Source organism: Cnephaeus nilssonii, assembly GCF_951640355.1.
Source record: "Cnephaeus nilssonii genome assembly, chromosome: 16".
NCBI classification, from domain to species: Eukaryota; Metazoa; Chordata; class Mammalia; order Chiroptera; family Vespertilionidae; genus Cnephaeus; species Cnephaeus nilssonii.
In genome coordinates, this window is record NC_137087.1 from 39,618,507 (window position 1) to 39,640,972 (window position 22,466).

Sequence of the window (22,466 nt, forward strand, 5' to 3'; positions counted from 1 at the left end):
CCCCCATTTCCCCCTCTGCATTCACCCTTCCCATCCCCTGGCACACCAGATACTCTGGCAATAAATACCCAATACTTTCACTACTCAGCCCTCCCTAAACAATATGCCTGGCATTTCCATTCTATGCCCAACCCTCTTACCTCTGTACTTTAAATTCATTTTAGTTGTCAATCACTCCAGAAGGCCTCCCCTGATTCCCCCCAGGTCAGATTCACCTCACAGACTTTCAGTTTTCAATGTATTTTCTCCCCTATTCCACTGTGACAGTGTGTTCTCTCTCTCTCTCTCTCTCTCTCTCTCTCTCTCTCTCTCTCTCTCTCTCTCTCTCTCTCTCTCTCTCTCTCTCTCTCATCTGACAGAGCCCAGAGCTGGAATAAATAGGCACTGAGTTCATGCTTGTTAACCCAGCAGACTTGGGCACGGATCATCATTGTGACTCTTCTAAGTTTGCCTTCCTGGCACATCCCTGACTCTCTAAGTAGCATCTTGTTATTTGAGTCCTGTTATCGAGAAAACTCATGGAGGGGCCTCACCTTGTCATAAATAATTTGGTTTCATTCTGTTTGGATGGTCTGCAGGGTGGAGCATCATTATTTTAGATCCCAGACAAGTCTCTACCTAGGAAGAGTGGAGGAGTGAGGAGGGGCCACACCACTGTGCCAAGGTCACAAAAAAGGCCCCTCAAGGCCCTCAGGGCTTCCTGAACTACCCTTCTTTTCATGAACCATAACCCCACCTTGTGTGGAGTCTTTTCTTTCACAAAGCACCTTGGCAAACCCAATCTCATTTGACCTTTTATACAAATCACCTTGGGAGGTGGAAAGAGCCGATTAGACACAGTGAAGCAAATGAGGCTTACTCATTTATTTAATCTACAAATATTTATTGAGTTTCTACTATGTCTCCAGCGAGGCCTTGGGAAGATGGCAGTGAACAAAACCAGTGCATTCCCAGCTCTTAGGGGTTCTGGTTCTAGTCAAGGGAGGCTAATAAGTAACTCGGGTACAAATCCTAATATATAAAAAGCCAGGAGCCATCACGACTGAAACAACTGGATGGACAACCAAACACAGGCTGTGTGGGGCGACAAGGCTGGCAGGGGGTGTTAATGAGGGACGACCAAACGACTAAACAGCAGGCTGTGTGGGGCGACCAGGCCAGCAGGAGGGTTAGTGAGGGACAACCAAATGACTGAACAGCAGGCTGCATGGGGCGACCAGGCTGGCAGGGGGGGTTAGTGAGGGACAACCAAATGACTGAATAGCAGGCTGCATGGGGTGATCAGGCCAGCAGGGGTGTTAGAGTGGGATGACCAAACGACTGAACAGCAGGCTGCATGGGGCGACCAGGCTGGCAGGGGGGCTATGAGGGGTGACCAGGCCGGCAGAGGGGGCAGTTGGGGGCGACCAGGATGGCAGGGGGGGGGCAGTTGGGGACAACCAGTCCGGCAGGAGGGCAGTTGGGGGCGACCAGGCTGGCGGGGGGGGGTGCAGTGAGGGGTGACCAGGCTGGCAGGGGGGCAGTTGGGAGCGATGAGGCTGGCGGGGGGGGGGGGGGGGGACAATTAGGGGCAACCAGACCGGTGGGGGGGGGCAGTTAGGGGCGACCAGGCCAGCACGGGGGCGGGGGGGGGGGGGTGGAAGTTAGGGGCGATCAGGCCGGCAGGCAGAGGCAGTTAGGGGTGATCAGGCTGGCAGGGGGGGCAGTTAGGGGCAATCAGGCTGGCAGGCAGGTAAGCAGTTAGGAGCCAGCGGTCCTGGATTGTGAGAGGAATGTTTGACTGCCGGTTTAGGCCCGATCCCCAGGATTGGGCCTAAACCGGCAGTTGGACATCCCCTGAGGGGTCCCGTATTGGAGAGGGTGCAGGCTGGTCTGAGGGGACACACCCCCGCCGCCCCTGTGCACGAATTTTATGCACCGGGCCTCTAGTAAATAATAAATATCATTTCCAGTGGTGGTAAATGCTCAGAAGACAATCAGGCAGGGTAATATTACGGAAAGCGATGGGTAGGAGGGGAGCAGCGTCTGCTTTAGAGCAGGCAAATCCTTTCTGAGGAGATGACATTTGAGCTAAAATCCGAAAGGTGAGAAGAAATGGGCCAGGTGACACCCGAGGTATGTGGGTGTCTTGCTGAAAGTTCAGGATGGAGCTGGCTCTGGAACTCTAAAGAAGGATCTTTTTCCAGCATCCCTTGGGCTCTTTCCCCTCTCAGCCATGTCTATGAGTATGTCAGGGATAAGCTGTGGGAAAGCAGGGGATGAGGTATACTTAAGTGTGATAAGAACTCTCACAAAGCTAGCCCCAAGCTGAAGAGGGGCCACCTGAGGGCCAACTTTGCTTCACCTTGTCTCTCACTCATCCCTTTCTCAAGGGATCCCTTAGGATTAACCCTCACCTCTTTCCAGATCAGCAGGAAAGGGTGTCAGAGACACCTTCCCCAAGGCAGCTAAGAGGTTAACATCCTGCCCTTTTTTTGTGTGTGTGGTAAAATATACATAACAGGACACTTACCATTTTAACCATTTTTAAAATATATTTTTATTATTGATTTCAGAGAGGAAGGGAGAGGGGGAGCAAGAGAAACATTAATGATGAGAGAGTATCATTGATCGGCTGCCTCCTGCACGCCCCACACTAAGGACCGAACCCATAACCCAGGCATGCTCCCTGACTAGAAATCGAACTGTGACTTCCTGGTTCATAGGTCAATGATCAACCACTGAGCCACGCCAGCCAGGCACCATTTTAACCATTTTTAAGTGTATGATTCAGTGGCATTAAGTACATTCACCTGGTTGTACAGCCATCACCACCATCCATCTCCCCAACATTTTCATCATTCCCAACTACACTTGGTACCCATTCAATTACTCCTTGCCACTTTTTTTAAACCCTGTTGAATCAAGGGTAATGAGGAAATGAATGCTATTTTTAAAAAGTTTCTCCCCCTGATGGGTAGCATCTCCTGTTTAATGGAGTATCTCTCTGTTTAGTCCGAAGACAACTGGTGCCAAAATCACCTAGTTGGGGGAGGGGGTTTAGGAGGAGTGCCTATGAAAAATGCAGATTTCCCCTCCCCTTCCTGAATCAGAATCTCCTGGGCTAGCACTCAAGCAAGCGTATTTTTCCCAAGTCCCCCATATGATTCTGATATAAATGTGAGAATCACTAGTTTCAGCCTCATGGGAAGAACACATGAGGACGAATATTAGCCAGGGCAGAAAATGCTTGCTGTGGAGAGGTATCTGCCTGGATGTGAGTATCTGCTCCACCTGTGGCTAGGTGAATAATTCTGGGCAAGTTGCTTAATCTGTCTAAACCTATTTTCTTATCTCTATGTTGGAAATTATGATCACAGTATGTACCTCACCGCAGATGCGATGACGATTGAATAAGATTATATCAGATGAGGTGTTCTAGTTGATGCTGTACATGGAAGGTCTCAGGTCTTGATGCAGCATTGAGGTGGTGAAGTGACCCAAGAGACTACTGTATACGAGATACGTTTTCTTCGTTATGGGTAAAGTGAATCCAACTTTACCATTTAAAAGTGCTTTTTCTTTAGCTGTCGTCCCACGGCAGGAAAGCAACCAAGTTTATTAGTCAGGATAGAAATATATATGTGCCTACAGCAGTTGAGCAGGTACAATGTTTTTACTGAAAAATCTTTTCAAAGATGGATTCACATGGAGAAGTTCCTGAAAGGAATGGTTAGGTGTTTACTAGTAATGTATGTAGTGCTTAGCTGTGGGGAGTAAGAAAGGAAATGAGGCTCTGGCACATGTCCCAGATACTTAGCACCTCCCTCCTTGGGAACAAGGGCAGTAAGGCTCACAACCACTGGTCAGAAAATCTTCCTGAATAGAATGTGGCTCTGCAGAAAGGAAGATGGAGGGGTCTCAGGGGTGAAGTGGGGGTGAATAGGCAGGTTCAGGGAACAGAGGACTAGACCCTCCTGGCTGAGGTGGGTGTGAAGTTGGTTGGGTAGGAGAGTTGTTTTGATTAGATCACCCTTAAACTTGGCTTCATTTGTCCTAGTTTTATAAAATATCACCTAAACCTAGAAAATAGCCTTTTGATAAATTTTAACTAGACCCAGTAGTTTTAAGGACCATTTGTACTTAGTGTCTACATAGGATCTGGCACATAGCAGGTGTTCAAAAGATATTTGTTGAACAAGTGAATGAATGAATCAAACCCTTTGGCTGACCAGCCCTTTGGAAGAAAGATGGAATGATCTGGAAATAGTTATACTCCAAAGGTGGGGCCAGTTTACAAATCTTCAAACAGATGAGATTATGCATGATTTTAGGGGGTAGGGTATATAATTTTCCATGATCTTCTTTTTAAAATAACATTTAGAACATTGGAAAAACTATTGTTGACATTTATATAGGTTTCATTACATCTAAAAGTTATTCCTTTAGACAATATAATATTAAACATAAGAAGCAGGATAAAAATGGAATATATAGTACAATTTCAATTCTGAAGATGATGTATATTCAATGGGGAGAAAACTGGAAAGAAGTTATAACAAAATTAGGACTTACTTAATTATCTTACCTTCTATTTTCTACTTTCTACTTCCCAGCCTTTATTAAAATATTCTACGGTAAATGCGAATTGTTTTTATAATCAGAAAAAATAACAGTTGCCATTTATTAAACAGTTAGTGTAGAATGTGGTACAGCACTTTTACCAAAGTTTGCTTTGTTTTTTTATCCCTGGCACTCATCATACAAATCCCAACTGATATATGAAATAATGACATAATTATACTAAAAATGAACTACACCTACCTACCATACTTACTTACAAAGTACAATACTTCCTGTGTCCTGTGCATGGTTAATTTATTGGGGATCCCCCAACATCCAGATTCTAAGATTGGCCATAATATTGTTCCTTGCTTCCACCTTTCAGCCTCCCTGGACACCCTCCACCTTCCACCCCCTGTTAGAGGCTCAGGCATGGATAGTTTAAGTCAGAGCAACAACCCTACTTGCTTTTAGATTATGGGATCAGTGCACAGCTCTGTGCGTTGGGTTACACTGCCCTGAAAAATAGCAGAAATGCCAAGGTATTGGCCTACAGATGAAACAAATTTAAATAACACCCCAAAACTTGTTTGTTTCATTATATTTTTAATCAGGTAAAAAGTATGAATAATATTGCTTTTCCCCTTTGGATGATGATTTCTGAGTGGTAAATCAGAGGCACAGCTAAAATGAACTTGGAGCCCAGCTGGTGTGGCTCAGTGGTTGAGCGTTGAGCTATGAACCAGGAGGTCACAGTTCGATTCCCAGTCAGGGCACATGCCTGGGTTGCAGGCTTGATCCCCAGTGTGGGGTGTGCAGGAGGCAGCCAATCAATGATTCTCTCTCATCATGGATATTTCTATCTCCGACTTCCTTCCTCTCTGAAATCAATAAAAATAATAATAAAAAAAGCTCTACTTCTTTCAGAGCAAACTTTTAAAAAATTATAAAAAATAAAATAAAATGAATTTGGAGTTTTAATGAGGTGTTCTATTTGCATTTTTAACTCTACTGAAAACAAGATATTAGAATGACATCAGCTGTTTGAGTCAGCTGTTGACTTGGGCTTCCACCCAGAATTTGATGTCATTGGTGGGCATCCATGAGAACAGGAATAATGTTTTTAAGCTTGCTGACCAGAAGACCTCTGAAGACCTTCATTGGGACTGGTGTTAAATATAATGTAAATATAAATAAGAAAATGGCTAGACATGGCCATCTTATGCATTAGCTATGTGGATTTAAAATGCTTTCCATCTGCTAGGGCCTTGTGGGGGGAACCTCTATGAAATTGGAGCATTATTTAGTCTGGAAATGTTTTACTTGGTGTGATGATGAAATATAGGCTAGATATCAGGTGGTAGGGAGTGCAGAAAGCACAGCCATGAAGAAGAGTTTGCAGGAGCTGAATCATATCTTATTTTGATTAAATCAGGATCATTTTACTGAGAGACTGTAATGGGAGAATGTGTTAGGGTAGTAGAGTGGTTCTAGTATGCTTAGCTCATCCAGAGTGAGTTAGTTTTCATCACATGTATTTTTAATTATTTGGAAAGACAATTACATTAATTGAGGAATGACTTGTAAAATACCAGTTTGAAAAAGACATTTAGTGAATAGGTGTATTGATGTTGTCTAACTCTCAATTAATTAAAAATTGCTTGTAACATGAGCTGTAGGTACCCTAGCTAAATGGTGGTAGTTGGCTGCTTGAGGAAGCCTGTTTATATTTTTGCTGCATGGGATGGGTAAGGCAAGGCCTTCAAGGTCCTTCCCACTTTTCTCTTCCCCTTCATTGCAAGGCTTCCAAAATGTGCTGCCTTGAGCTGGTATGAGAACTTCCCAGCACATGTCCAGAATGGTTCTATTGCTTCTGCCGCAGTTATGCTTTATGAGGGCAGGGAAGTCTCAACGTGCCAGCCAACTTACAACCGTTGATCCCAGGTCCAAGAAACAGCCAAGACTCCCTCTCTCCTCTGTTTTCTCTCTGGCCTGACTTCCTGGGGCAGAGTCCTCGTTTATAGACTATGACATTCTCTGGGAAGTCTTTGCTTATGACCTGAGTCTATGCTGATTTCTGCCATCTCTATCTTTATTTTTTACATATTGCACAATTAGTATACACATGATCAGATGATTGCCCGACTTTTTAACTGCCTGGGCTATACAGTTTAGTATTTTATGATATTACTTCAATAGCCTTAGATTTTTCTTTATGGCTCTATAATAACAAATGATTTCCCTATAGGCAGGAATTTTGCCTTTCTCTTCTTGTGAAGTCATGTGGTACCCTTGCATATGTGCTAAGCACCCAGTAAACTTGTAAATCTTAAAACATTATTTAGTAGCATACACTGGATGAAATAAAGGAAAATTATCACATACTAGCATACAAACAATATTCTATCCAAAGCAAAGAGTGAGCAAATATTTATTGAGCCTTTATCATTGTTGTACTGGACTGTGATTTACGAGAAATGGACATGGTCCTGTATCAGGAAGTAATTTTAATTATATATAATTACTCTGGAGAGGTATTTATAATCATAAGAATACAAGGAACTATTTTTTTCGAGGGATTATCACGTCATAGGATTATTGTGAGGATTACATGCGAAACTATTGTTTCCCCATTTTACAGCTGTAGAAACTATGCCTTCGCAAAGTTAAATGAGTTGTCTAAGGTCAGCGTATTAAGTGTCACAGGTGGAATCCAAATTGAGACTGATTCCACTACCCTGGTGCTCTGTGGTCAGCTGAAATTTTCAGCATCATATTTGTACAATTGAGCAGGTTGTTCACTGCTCAGAGGTTACTGGCTAAAGGTGCAAGAAGGATTGAAATGCAACCTACAGTTCACTTAAAGAGCTGATATGGGGTTAAAGTATACAAGGTGGGGCAAAAGTAGGCTTACAGTTGTTCATATGGAAAAAATAATACAATAATTAATAAATAATAATACAAGAATAAACTCTGTTTTGCATACTCACAACTGTAAACTTACTTTTGCCCCACCCTGCACAGTTGGATGAGCATACAACTGTGTAGCCACCACCCCAATTAAGATATAGAACATTTCCATCATTCTTACAAAGTGCCTTTGTGCCATTTTATAGTTATTCCATTCCTTCTCCTCCTGCAACTATTGATCTATCTCCAGGACTTAATTTTGCATGCTTTAGAACAGCACTATCCTATAGAACTCTGTGATCATGGAAATGTTCTGTATATCTGTGCTGTCCAACACAGTTTCCATCAGCTACATGTGACTACTGAGCACTGAAAATGTGACTAATGCAGCGAAGGAACTGAATTTTTAAATCTATTTAATTTAAATAAATTTTTACTTAAACTTTAATAGCCACATGTATTTAGTGGCTGCTATATCAGATAGCATAGGTCTAGAACATCAAATAAATGGAATCATTCAGTGGCTGGCTTCTTTCCCATAACCTAATGTTTTTGAGATTCATCCATGTTTGTTACATGATCAGGAGGCCATTTCTTTTATTGCTGAGCAGTATTCCATTGTATGAATATAACACAGGTTATTTATTCATCTGTTGATAGACTTTGGGATTGTTTCTAGTTTGGGGCTTTTTATGAAAAAGCTGATAGAAACATTTGCATACAAGTCTATTTGTGGATGTATCTTCCATGAGTAGAGTTTTTGGGTTAAGTGGTAAGTGTATGTATAACTTTATAAGAAACTGCCAAACCATTTACCAAAGAAGCTGTGCCATTTTACAGTCCTTCCATGATATTTCAGTTGCTCCACATTCTTACTAACTTTGGGATGGCCAGTCACTTTAATTGTAGCCATTCTAATGGGAATGCAGTGCTATCTTATTGTGATTTTAATTGAGATTTTCCTGCTGATCAATGATGTTGAACTTTTTTTTTTTTCATGATCTTGTAGGTCATTTGTATTTCTCTTTTGTAAAGTGCTTATTCAAACATTTGCCCATTTAAAAAACAGGGCTATTTTTATTATTGAGTTCTTTATATGTTCTAGATATAAAATCCTTTGCTTGATATTTATATTACAGATATTTTCTACCATTCTATGGCTTGGGTTTTGAAGAACAGATATTTTTCATTTTGATGAGGTTCAGTTTTTCCTTTATGGTTTGTACTTTTGTGTTCATGCTAAGAAATTTCTGCTTACTCCACTGGTTGTCAAGATTTTCTCCTCTTTTCTTTAAGAAGTCTTATCATTAGCTTTTACATTTAGGACTATGATTCATTTGAACTTTTATGTGTGGTGTGAGGAAGGGATTGAGGTCCTTTTTTTAAATGAAGAAATTTTGTTGCTCTGTCACGATTTATTATAGGCTGTTCACATATATTATTTTGTGAAGTGTATGTTCAAGTCTTTTGTCCGTTTAAAAAAATGGGTTGTTATCTGCTTATTATTGAGTTCTAAGAATTATTTTATATATATTCTGGATATAAGACTTTTTCAGGTACATGTATTATGAATATTTTCTCCCAATCTGTGGCCTATCTTTGTTTATTAATGCAAATTTTTTGAAGAGCAGAAGATTTACATTTTGATTAAGTCCATTTTACCTTTTTTAAAAATATATATATATTTTTTATTGATTTCAGAGAGGAAGAGAGAGGGAGAGAGAGATAGAAACATCAATGATGAGCAAGAATCATTGATCGGCTGCCTCCTGCACGCCCCCCACAATGGGGATCGAGCCTGCAACCTGGGCATGTGCCCTTGACTGGAATGGAACCTGGGACCCTTCAGTCCGTAGGCTGACGCTCTACCCACTGAGCCAAACCAGTTAGGGCCATTTTACTTTTTAAAAATGACTTAGTGCCTTTTGTGACTTATCTAAGAAATTTTTCTGTATCCCAAGTTCATAAACATTTTTCCTGTTTTCTTCAAGAAGTTTATGTTTAGATATATAATCCATTTTTAAATTAATCATTATGTTTGATTTGATGTAGCTATTGATATTTGTTATTTTTCTATTTGGATCCAGCATCATTTATTGATTGTCCTTTTCCCGTTGAACTATCTGTGAGCCTTTGATGAAAAGCCAATTGAATGTATGTGTGTGGGTCTATTTCTGAACTCTATTCTATTCCATTGATCTAAATTTCTATCCTTATGTCAGTAACACACAGTAATGTCAAGATTACTGTAGCTTTGTAGTATTCTTGAAATTGGGCCATGGTTGCAGTTATTTTGGCTACTTTAGTTCTTTTACATTTTCCATGAATTTGCAAGATTGTTTTGGTACTTGAAAATCAATCAGTATAGTTTACCATGTTAACCTATTAAAGGAGAAAAATCATATGGTCATTTCGATAAATGCAGAAAAAGCATTGGGCAAAACTCATTTGTGATAAAAACTTTATCAAACTAGAAATACAGAGGAACATCCTCAGTTTAATAAAGGACACTTATAAGACACCTAGAGCTAACATAGTATTAAATAGTGATATATTGAATACTTTCCCTTTAAGACTGAGAATGAGACAAGGATGTGTGCTCTTCATACTTATTTTAGCTTCAAAATTGGAGATCCTAGTTAGTACACTAAGGCAAGAAAAGATAATAAAAGGTACACATTTTGGAAAGAAAGAAGTAAAACTTTCTTTGCAAGCTAATTGGAGACTGTGTTTATAGTGAGGATTTCCTTTGTGAGTTTTACAGTTGAGAATTAACCTGTTATAAACAAACTTTTTTGTGATCCTCCATTTTACTGTATTATCAGTGTATTAGTTCAAAAATATTTGAACTAATCAACCTACCAGTCAACTCCTGATATCTAATATATACAGAGTATAAAGGTTAGGATATCTCTGGGGTTTCTGGGTTACAATGCTTGCATCCCAGGCTGAAACTTTTCTAATAAAGAAAGTAGAAGTCACGAAGGGTTAAGTCTTTGGGGTCTTGGAAAAGGATCCAGATTAGTAAACCAATGCCTTTGGGGAATGTTTTAAAAGCTTTGTCTCTTTGTGGGTTTTGGAATTTCCATCACAATAGTTCAGAGAAAGGAAGTCCCCAGGGAGTGGAGCAGCAGACAGCCGTGGTGAAGAAAGAGTGAAGACTGACTCATCATGTAGGGTTTGGGTGTGGGTGTGCAAACTTACAACTGTGCACAATATGTGCATGTGGTAGGGAGAAAGGGAGGAAAGGGTTGTGCAGACAAAATGTTTTCTTTAATCTCTTTGCAGGGTGGGATTTAGGGAAGAGAATGCAGAAGTAAATAACTGTGGCATGGTTGTCATACATGAGATACTCAAAGGGACTCCATAAAACCCCTAAGTTTAAAGATTCAAATAGGACTGTTAAATTCTATTACCAGCTTTGACAGTTACCCTAGTATTTTTTTTCCATATTAGTGAAATTTCTGAGAAACTTGCACTTTCTTTAATTAGGTGAAAAGTTCTCCTAGAACTTCAGATTGATTCATAGTTATGCATTGTGTTTTTCTACCTCTTTATATTTCTTTACACTGTTCCTTCTGCCAAAAGTCTCTTTTCTCCTCTATGGATACAAGTAATTACTACCTCTCTGTAAGGTACCCCTCCATCAGAGCTTTCTTGATCTCTTGGTTCATGGCCATCTTGCCTCCTGAACTCTGTAGAATATACTGGTGCATAATAAATATTTGACAATTGTCTGATAAAATAGTTTTTGTTGTTGTTAAGCCCTGCCTCTTTCCAACACACAATCAGAAAAGACAATATGCTTGTGTTAATTTTTCTAATTTAACTATTCTTTATGACACAAAGGATTTCATTTGGTTTAGGAACATAAAATTGGAAACACATTAGGAATTAATGAATATAACTTTCCCTGCAATGCAGGAATTTTCTATACAGCCTTCTTGTTATAGCACATGTCTGTACTCTTAGATATGTCACTCAAATATTCTGAGCCTCATCAATAAAATGGGGATGATAATAGTACTCACCATTATTGGGAAAAGTTGGATGCGAATGATAGAAAACCGGAAATAGTTGTGGCTTAAACAAGATAGAATTTGTCTCTTTCCTTTTACTCCAGGAAACAAGCACCCAGGCTTCTACTTTGTTTTTTTGTTTTTTTATATGCAAGGCGTCCATTCTCATCTTCACCTCAAGGTGTAATATGGCTACTCTAGCTCCAGGCATCATGCCTTCCCTCCAGCCAGCAGAAAAGAAGAGGAGGAGGAGGAAAGGGCATGCCCTGTGTTTTCAAGGACACTTCCCAGAAGTTGCAAACCACTTTGGCTTGTATTTCATTAGCAGTAACTTAGTCACCTGGCTACATCTAGCTGTAAGTGAAACTAATAAAAAAGGGACTATCTGGCCCTGGCTGGTTTACTCAGTGGATAGAGCATCAGCCTGCAGACTAAAGGGTCCTGGGTTCGAGTCCGGTCAAGGGCACATGCCCTGGTTGCGGACTCGATCCCCAATAGGGGGCATCCAGGAGGCAGCCGAGCCATGATTCTCTCTCATCATTGATGTTTCTATCTCTCTCGCTCTCCCTCTCTCTTCCTCTCTGAAACCAAGAAAAATATATATTAAAAAGGGGGGAGGGGGACTATCTGCCTGGCTAAAATTTAGTTCTTTTATTGAAGAAAACGATAACAAATTTTGAGGACAATTAGCAATCTCTGCCACCCTGCTAATATTGTTGTTAAAAAGATTAAATGAGATAATATGTATACTGTGCTTAGAGCATGCCTGACACATGATACATAAGTATTAGCCATTGTTTTCTGTAATTAATTATTGTAGGCATTTATTATTTGTTCAACACACATGAATACCTGCTGTGCTTATACTATGCCTTTTTCTATTTAAAGTCCTCTAACAGCAATCAGGAGAAGACTACCATCCAAGATAGCTTGTCCTTTGTTGAACAACTCTAAAAGTTAGGGAATTCTTTATTAAACTAAGCCCAAACATTTCTATCCAATAATTCATTTGTCTTCACCCTGATCCTACCTTTTAAAAAAAAATATATATATATTCTATTGTTGATAGTATTACAGATATCTCCCATTCTTCCTCCCCTTTACCCCCTTCCTCCTAGTCCCTACCCACCCACCCTGAAACAATATGAAACAAGGCTATTTCCTTATTTTAGTTCTGCAAATGTATGAAGATTGCTATCAAGCCTCCCACTTAGTTCTGTTACTCTAAACAGGCATTTCATTAACTCATTTATCTAGTGTATGGTTTGGCAAGCATTTTCTGTAAAGAGCCAGATGGTAAATACTTTTGGCTTTTTGGGCCACATGGCCTCTGTCACAACTTTTCAACTCTACCATTGTATTGCAAAGGCAGTTATTTAAGAGAAAAGGATAAATTTGGTGCCCATGACTCCATTTTGACTGGAAAGAGAAGTTCTGAAATATTAAATCAGAAAAATTAATACATAAAGCATTAAAACTAACTTTTTTTATCTTTTAAATTTTTTTTTAAATTACAGTTGACAGGCAATAGTATGTTAGTTTCAGGTATACAGCACAGTGATTTGACATTTATGTAACTTACAAAATGATCACTCCCAATAAATATAGTACCCATCTGACACTACACATAGTTATTGCAGTATTATTAACTATACTAGAGGCCCAGTGCATGATTGAATCATGCACGTGTAGGATCCCCTACACGCTTTCGCTTTCGATCGCGGGGGAGCTGGGTGCCTGTCCGCTGGTGCCAGAGCCGGAGGCTTCTGAAAGGCCTGGTGCCGGAGCAGACAGGCACCCAGCTCCCCTGCTTTTGATGGTCCGCGGTGGGACGTGAGCTCGCTGCCCCAGAGGCCCCTTCTGTTCCGCAGCACAGCCATGGCGGGCGCGAGCTCAGCGTCCTGCCGGCCCAATCGGCTACCCCGGCCACCCCGAGTCCCGCCCCCTGCGCCTCCCTCTGGCCCAATCATGGGCGTAGCGGAGTGATGGTAATTTACATATTACCATTTTATTAGGTAGGATTCCCTATGCTGTACTTTATATCCCTGTGACTGTAAAACTAACTTCTGATTGCAAAACTCCTTCTCCAAAATTGGTTCATATTTTGCATTAGCTTAGAATTATGATTTCATTAAAAAATTCATTTAATTCCACAGTGTTTGACATTATCCCTTTCTCTTACAGGAGACATTAAACTGGAATTTTAAATCATTACAAGTCAGTGATGGATCACAAGTTGCAGAATGCAATCCTGAATAGAAGTCTTCAAAAGAATTGCTTTAAATAACAGAGGAAAGAAAATTGATCCACCACTCTAAAACCCTGACCTAGGAAAAAACCTTATTGCACATACTAGGAAGTTAAAACTGGGGAAATTTATCTGACACGTAATACACCTGAATCAAAGGAACTGTGGCTTTGTTTCTCAAAGGAATTTTATATCTGAGATTACTTTAATAGCCAGTCATTTTATTAGAATCTTGACATGATCATCAGGAAGGAGAAACAGAACAGTCGGTAAAGCCTGTGTGTTGGTCAAGATGACTTCTGAAGAAATGGCAGCTTCTGATCTCATACCTGTGGCTCCGAGAAAAGTGGTGTCTTCTCAGTCAGCTGTAGATGAAAGTAGTGACAAGGCCTCAGGCGTCAGTGTTCCAAAGACACATACTCCTGGGCAGAGTGGGCCGACTTCTCATTCCATCTCAAAACCGAACAAACCTAAAGAAGAAACTTCTGGAAGCAACTTGCCTAAGATACTCTCAACAACAAGGGGGAACATCATGAGTGATGAGAACAGTAACGAAACGTGCTGGGAGAAAAACATGCCCGATTCTGTGGAGAACCTTAACATGAACGGCAACAACATACTGGAAAACCATCAGCGTGGTCTTCCTCAGAGCCAGTTTTACAAAACATGTGATTCTGTCACAGAGGAAGGCCTGCATTTGGAAACTGGAATCCCTTCTTCCCTGGAAAGAAAGGTGTTCCCTGGGATTCAACTGGAACTAGACGGACCTCCCATGGGCATTCGTCCCTTAGGCAATCAATCGGCAATCATAGAGACCAGCGGGGCACACCCTGAGAGCGATTTGGCGGTATTTCACTTTCATTATGAACTTGACAGAAGAATGTCAGACAGTGTCTGTACCCTATCAGACAACTTGATTTTGGATGATTGTGGAAACTGTGTATCACTGCCTGATGTGGGTAGGGAGCAAAAGAAAAAGTATATGGCATATACTTGCAAACTGATGGAATTGGCAAAAAGCTGTGATAATGAGAACAAGCAGCTACAGGGTGATCATTGTAATGCCTTGAATGATGAATACCTGTGCTGCGAAGGTTCCTGCCGAAAGGCCAACGTGGTGTGTTCTAGTGACAGCTTTTGCAGGGAGGATTTTACTGATAGTCCATCTGCCGAGACCTTTCTGAGCCATTTTGAGGACTTCCCTGATAATTGTGAAGATGTAGAAGATTATTTTAAAAGTAAAAAGGAGCGATCCACTTTGTTAGTGAGGAGATTTTGTAAAAATGACAGAGAAGTTAAGAAATCTGTGTATACTGGGACAAGGGCAATTGTGAGGACTCTGCCTTCTGGTCACATTGGACTGGCAGCTTGGAGTTACATTGATACGAAGAGAAGTGGAAGCCTGTTGCCTTGTGGGAGAGTAACGGGCCAGCTATCAACAGTGCCCATTAGGCAAGATGGGAGCCCATGTCTGTCAGAAGCCCAGTGGTATCCGGTAAGAGTGAACGTTTCTTTCAATCATTTTTTTAAGCTTGAAATTTCAAAATCCAGATTTTCATTGTCTTAATTCATGTAAAAATTTAAGTTCTGTCAAATTATGATCTACAGGGGAAGTATTTGTAGTTATTGGAAACAAGTAGATATAACAGTTATCCAATGGATAGCTGTCAAGGCTGAGTTAACTGTAACAATATAAGTAACAAAATACGCATATGTAAGTTATCAGGAGTGGAGACGTTACGGAGATTCCCTGGTTACTGTGTGTGGAATTATAAGAAATAAACTCCTGGTAGTGGAAAAACTGAATTTTTTTGTGTCCTTCGGAGATATATGCCTATGTCTTCTTTTACTGTGCTTTTAGTTTGCGAGGCTGAAAGGAACTTAAAGTCCGGTTTCCTCCATTTTCCAACCAGCTTTCCAAGTTGCTTCCCTCTTCACTTTTTTTGTGCCATGGACCCCCTTTGGCAATTTGGTGAAGCCCATGGATTCAGAATGCTTTTAAATGCATCAAACGAAATACAAAGTGTTATCAAGGACACAGATTATGTGGATATACATTTATCAAGACGTTTTTTGAAATTATGATATAACAGGGTTGGTACTTCTTTATTAACACACTAAACGATGGTACCCAGTGACGTGCTAACTACCATAACTTCAAAGTAGTGATGAATCTAGGTCGGGAATGGTTTGCCTGGGACTTTCCCAGTTTTATCATCCCAAGCATCTCCAGTCTGGGCAAACAAGGGCAGTTGATCACACTAAATATAAATACTATTTTAGGGTGTCTACCATAACTGTAATATATAGAAATATTTGTGATTTCTATTGGTGACAAGATCATAGCTGCTGCTACTATTACTGAGATTTGTTGCCTATATTCATAATTGAAGGAAATGTTAAATTTCTAACTCTCCCATTCTAGTGTTTCACAATTTCTTAAAATTTGGCCCTATAAATAACTACCCAGTCTAGAAAAACATCCTTTTTATTGAAATATAACTGGCATATTTTTACTTTCATCATCACCAATATGGTAGCTAATATTTGTTGTGCATTTTACATGCGCCAAGCATTGGGTCAAATAATTCATTCTTTTTTATTTTTTTATTATTTTTTTAAAAAATATATTTTATTGATTTTTTACAGAGAGGAAGAGAGAGGGATAGAGAGTTAGAAACATCGATGATAGAGACACATCGATCAGCTGCCTCCTGTACAACCCCCACCGGGGATGTGCCCGCAACCAAGGTACATGCCCTTGACCGGAATCGAACCTGGGACCTTTCAGTCCGCAGGCCAACGCTCTATCCACTGAGCCAAACCGGTTTCGGCAATTCATTCTTTTTTAAAAAGTATATTTTTATTGATTTCAGAGAGGAAGGGAGAGGGAGAGAGAGATAGAAACATCAATGATAAGAGAGAATCATTGATTGGCTGCCTCCTGCACTCCCCCTACTGGGGATTGAGCCCAAAACCTGGGCATGTGCCCTGCCCGAGAACGAACTGCGACTTCCTGGTTCATAGGTCAATGTTCAAACACTGAGCCACACCAGTCAGACCAAATAATTTATTCTTGATTTCATGCAATCATCTTAATTCCCCTCTGGTATTGGTATGATTATTAATCATGTGGTATTGCTAAGAAAACTGAGTCTCAGAGAAGTCATGTACCCTGTCCAAGGTCACTTAGCTAATAAGTGGTGTAACCAGGATTGTGATCCAGGCGGCCCACACACTTAATTCCTCAAGATCCAGAAAGAAATAAAATTCAGAGTAAGCTTTTAAAGGAACAGACAAATCCTGTTCATTTCAGCACCTGTTGACTTAGTAGCCACATTCACTGATGCTTAGGTTTTTTGGACTTGACTGTGTTTGATATGGTGGTTCTAACCCTGGTTACATGTTTGAATAACAGTGTCCATTCCCTTCCCCCTCACCCCCCCCCCCCCCCCAGACCCTCTGAATCAGAATCACTAGGGTAGGGTGCAACAGGAACAGTTTTCTTCAAAATTCCTTTGGGTAATTCTGTGATTCTGTGGAGTTGAGAGCCACTGACCAGGAGCTTAAGTTCTTTGGTCTTCATCAGGACATTTGGGGACTGTTTCCTCTGCCCTAAAGTCCATGACACTGCCAGGGCTCTCAGGAGTGTGAGGCCTGACCTGGGAGCCTGAAGGCCCTTCTGGCTGTGCATTCGGCCTGCCCTTCACCCCACCAAGTGTCAGCAGGTTTGTTTTTACTTCTTCACCTGATACCTCATGAAACCTGAGTCACTAGTCAAGGTGGTGTCAGTTACCCACATGCTCCCCAGCTCTTCTGACCGAATTCTGAATTTTGTCCATGCAGGGAGAAAGAAGTTCATCACAGCAATGTGTCAGCCCACTTCAAAAGGCAACAATTCACGTTCACCTGAAGTTGATCATTAAGAACACAATAGAAATTTCAATATAGTAAAGTGAGTGGAAGTAGATTGCTTGAGAACCATTATCATAGTGTCCGTCCCCCCCCGCCTCCCCCCCCCCCCCCCCCCCAGCACTTATGCAGTCGAGAGGGCTGTGAATGTGCTGTAAACTGCAGGATAACTTTTGGCATGCCTGTACTTATCCTCCAGTTCCTGCAGCCCTACCACTTCTGAGAATGCTCACAGGTCCTTAGCTCAAATCTGCCCCTTTCTGCCTGTGAGAGGCCCTGGATTGGTCGTTTCCAGTGAAAAGAACCGAAGAAATTATTCAAATCATCTCCTCCCTCCTTCTAGTCTCTGGAGGCTGGGAGAGGTTGCCACACCTCAGTCAGAGTGAACTCCAGGAACTTCTCTCTCCTCTCTGACCGGATTTCTGGGAGGCGGTGGGCATTTTTATTAATCCTTAACATGAAGCTGGGGGTGGGCCGACTGTCCTCCTGTCTTTTCTCAAGGGAGATTTCTGAAAGGCAGAGTCCTTTTTGAACATCCATTCTATGGCAGGAATAGATCAGTATTTTCTAAAGTATGGTATTCTCCCTGTATCTTTTCTTTTCTTTTGTCTTGTTTTCAGTCTGGTGGAAATCCTTCTCAAAAGTTGCACAGATGAATTTTAGCCACTTTCCCTCAGCTCCTATAAAGTGCTTCCTTCAGCTAGAAAAAAAAAAAAATGCAGATTCTAATGTCATGCTTGTGGTCCCAGTTTTCTGATTATTTTATACTAGAGGCCTGGTGCACGAAATTCATGCACGGTGGGGGGAGGGGGGTGTCCCTCAGCCCAGCCTACACCCTCTCCAATCTGGGATCCCTCTCACATTCCAGGACTGCTGGCTCCCAACTCCCTATCCACTCCCCAGCCAGCCTGATCAATGCCTAACTGCTCCCTTGCTGGCCCGATTGCCCCTAACTGTCCACCTCTGCAGGCCTGGTCGCCCCCAACTGCCCTCCCCTGCAGGCCTAGATTCCCCCAACTGCCCTCCCCTGCAGGCCTGGGTCCCCCCCCACCCCCCCAACGGTCCTCCCCTGCAGGCCTGGTTGCCCCCAACTGCCTTCCTCTGCCAGCCTGGTCACCCCTAACTGCCCTCCCCTGCAGGCCTGATTGCCACCAACTGCCCTCCCCTGCAGGGCTGGTTCCTCCCAACTGCCCTCCCCTGCTGGCCTGATTGCCCACAACTGCCCTCTCCTGCCGGCCATCTTGTGGTGGCCATCTTGTGTCCACATGGGGGCAGCCATCTTTGACTACATGGGGGTGGCCATCTTGTGTGTTGGAGCGACGGTCAATTTGAATATTACTCTTTTATTAGATAGGATGTGTCCCCCAATCAGACTGTAAATGTATTAAGGGCAAAAAATGGCCCTACCTTTTTTTCTACTCTCCATAATGCCAAGTATATAGAAAACAGGACAATGTCAGGCTAGGAAACACGGTCTCTGTCAGGCTAAGAAAAACGCTGGCAGGTGAGCAGTTGGGAGTCAGCAGTCCTGGATTGTGAGAGGGATCCCAGATTGGAGAGGGTGCAGGCTGGGCTGAGGAGTCAGTTGGCAGGGCCTTGTGCAGAGTGGGTGCCACTGCTCTCACTCGGGTCACTTATTACATACTTTGTCATGCACATGTCCCCAGCCTGTGCTCTTGGTAGCTTCTGACACGGGGAAGTTTACAGCGGTATGAATTTGAATGTATGTCCCTCAATCTATGAAGTGGTCGTTAGAACAATCCTCCACACACATTTAAAGAATGTGTTATTTATCCAATTAGTTCCTTTGCCTCACTTAACTTTTTTTTCCTTGTGTGCCTTTGTCAAAATGACCCAATTACTTTATATTTGCACAGCTGTTCAGAGGAGCATGGATTTGAATGGGAGACATTAATGAGGATTAATGCTGGCTGACTGACTAACCATATTGGTATCCTCCTCCCTGCTTGTAAAAAATTAAAACTCTAGCCCTTATCCAGTTACAGCCACACTCCCTCTCTCCTGCTTTCAATTTATTGGCTCACAAAGACGATATATTTTGGCAAGTGGCTAAAATGTCCAAGTTAGAGATTGGTTAAGGGTGTTTTCCCTTTTTTTAAAAATTCTCTCCCTGCCTGAATTTTGGGGAGTTTAGGTACCTAGAGTTATTCTGAATCCGAAGTACAAGAAGTTCTGCCTCTGCTGGAACCATTCATGTAACCTGAGTTCCGTGTGCACTGAAGGATGGAGCGTGGAGGAAACAAGGGTAGCCAGGGCCGAAAGTCCACCAGCTCCTGTAATTACCACTTTATTTATGTCCCTGCTTGGATCCACAAGAGGATTTAATGTACAATAGGTACAACAAAATAGAAAAAAAGGTGAAGTTTTAAGAAATCAGAATAGAAAAATTATAAATTACAAAGGAAAGATAAAACCAGCTTCTATGTTGCTAGTTCCCTTTCTGCTTTCTTCCTTCTAAAATGTGCCTTCACATTTTTTCTCCTCTCCAATACAGAAACTTAAGAGGCAATGGAAAATTTTTTGAGTGTGTAACATAAATACCTTTGTTGGTATATATGTCCTTGATTCTATATTTTCTGTTACATATAAAAGGGCCAACCAATAACAAATTCACTTCCTAAGTTGTATCTTTTATGGGTGATCAAATATCTGTTGAGCCCTGCCGTTCAGTGTTGTTAATAGATGGCTGTTGCAATAGCAACATGTCTTGTTTTCTCGTCTGGAAATTTGGTCTCCTTGCATCTTGGGTACAATTTGGACCTTGAAATAATTAAAATTTCACAGGGAGCACAGGCTAAGCTGAAAGCCTGTGCTTGGTGACATGCAGGGCCTCCTCTTCCATGACTCAGGGTTATGTCAGGGTCATGACATGGCTATAGGAGGAGGTTGGCGCACAGTGAAAGGGAATCCAGCTCCCGGCCAGTCCCTGTGCAGTTTAGTCACGTCTAGTGCATCAGTGGAAAATGTGACGGGCTGTCAGAGGCCAGCTCTGTGATAGTTGGTCAACTTTCACTTTTTAGCTGCATTGGGATAGTTTAGGGTAAACTTACTTCCACACTGTACAGCTCTTTGGCCAAAAAAAAAAAAGGAATGAAAAACACTGACCCTGGCTGGACTCTAGTTTAAGATGAATGTATCCATGGCTGCTGTTTTTCTCATGTTAGCCTTGGGACAGTACCAGCATTAGGACTTTTTATTCCTTTCCCCAGATATCCTGCATAATGGGAATTGGCAGCTGAAGAAGCTCCCTCCCTGGAAGTGGCCCATGGTTAGAATGTGGCCTGAAAAGAATCAGAACCCGTGGGCAAGGATGGGGCCATCAGATGGAGCCCTGATCTAATCCACACCCTGCATTTTCACACAGGAGGCACTCAGGCTGCCCATAGAATGACCTCTCCAGAGTGATGAGTGATAAGAATATCCCTCACCCTTTGATCCACTCTCCCTTGATCCCCTTGATCCCCTCCTTCAGTGCTGATTCAAGAACAGCACTATAAGCCCTGAGGGAGTGGTACAGAGGTTTCTTCTCTGGTGACCAAATGACTCAGCATTCAAGAACTGTCGCATCTTAGGGGGTAAGAGAGGTGACCATCCCTTGACCCCTCTATGACTAGACTAACCTGTGGCTCAGGCAGGGCTCTCATGAAAAGCTGCTTTCAGACAATGGTGGCCCTGAAGAGCCCCATGACACCAAAATGGTGCCCGGTCCATTGGTTCTTTGTTTAGTGGCTGGCCTGGACACATACAGAGACTCAGATTAAATAAGGGTCCTACAGAGTTCAGGCATCCAAGTACCAAACCCCAACACTCGGCCCTTGAACCTCAGCCCCTTCCCTCTCATTTAGGCCAGCACCCCTCAAACCCTCAGAAAGAGAACAACAGAAAACCACCTCAGTCTTTAGCAATACAAAGACAATCTTTCAAGGACAAGGAGAGCTTATTCTTTGAAACCCTTGGAGGGAAGGAGAAATGCTTCAACTTCTTCTTCTTTTAACAGCCTTATTGGCATGTAATTCATATACCATACAGTTCATCTCTTATACAATTCATTGTTTTGGTGTATTCACATGTATGTGCAAACATCACCACAATTTTAAAGCATCTCCATCAACTCAACTTAGCTATCACCTCCATTCTCTCCATCCCTTCCCCTCTCCCCCAGCCCTAAGCATTCACTAATCTGTGTTGTGTTTATAGACTTCCCTAGTCTGAACTTTCATATGAATGGGTTCATATAACATGTGGTCTTTTGTGACTGGCTTCTTTCACTTAGCGTAATGTTTTCAAGGTTTAAGGTTTGTCTGTATTGTAACACGTATCAGTACTTGGCTTTTTTTTTTTTCTTTTTTTTTTTTTTTTTTTACTATATTCCACTGTATGAATATGCTACATTTTATCTATTCATTCATCAGTTGTTGGATACTGTGTTTTCTCCACTTTTTGGCTCTTAGGAATATGTTTTCATTTCTCTTGGGTTTATATCTGGGAGTGGAATTGCTGAGTCATATAACTGAGTTTAAACTTTTAAAAACTGCCAGACAGGTTTACAAAACAGCTGTACCTTTTTACATTCCCCCTGGCATGAAGGTTCTAATTGCTCCACATCCTGACCAACATTTCTTAGTGTCCATCCTTTTGCTTATGGCCATCCTTGTGGGTATGAAGTGATATCTCATTGTAGTTTTTGTTTGCATTTTCTTGAAGTCTTATGACGTTGAACATCTTTTCCTGTGCTCATTGGCCATTAAATCCTTTGTCCATCTTTTAAAATTGGGTTGTTTTTATTATTATTGAATTCTTTATATATTCTGGAT

The 22,466-nt window shown here is 41.7% G+C and overlaps 2 protein-coding genes across 5 annotated transcripts in view; one reads left to right on the top strand and one right to left on the bottom strand.

The window, feature by feature from the left end:
* The window catches only part of LOC307112730 (protein FRA10AC1), a 509,765-nt gene that overhangs the window by 320,841 nt on the left and 166,458 nt on the right, over nucleotides 1–22,466 (bottom strand). The gene's annotated exons all lie outside the window — the stretch shown is intronic.
* PLCE1 (phospholipase C epsilon 1) overlaps nucleotides 1–22,466 on the top strand; it is a 362,610-nt gene that overhangs the window by 90,703 nt on the left and 249,441 nt on the right. For 3 of the 4 annotated variants that reach the window (XM_079793644.1, XM_079793646.1, XM_079793643.1), the window contains one exon: nucleotides 13,656–15,214. In XM_079793644.1, the coding sequence (XP_079649770.1) occupies nucleotides 14,012–15,214 (1,203 nt within the window). In that variant the 5' untranslated portion in view covers nucleotides 13,656–14,011. Of the gene's footprint in view, nucleotides 1–11,443; nucleotides 11,828–13,655; nucleotides 15,215–22,466 lie in introns of those variants that run through there. The other variant, XM_079793645.1, reaches the window with a different exon arrangement.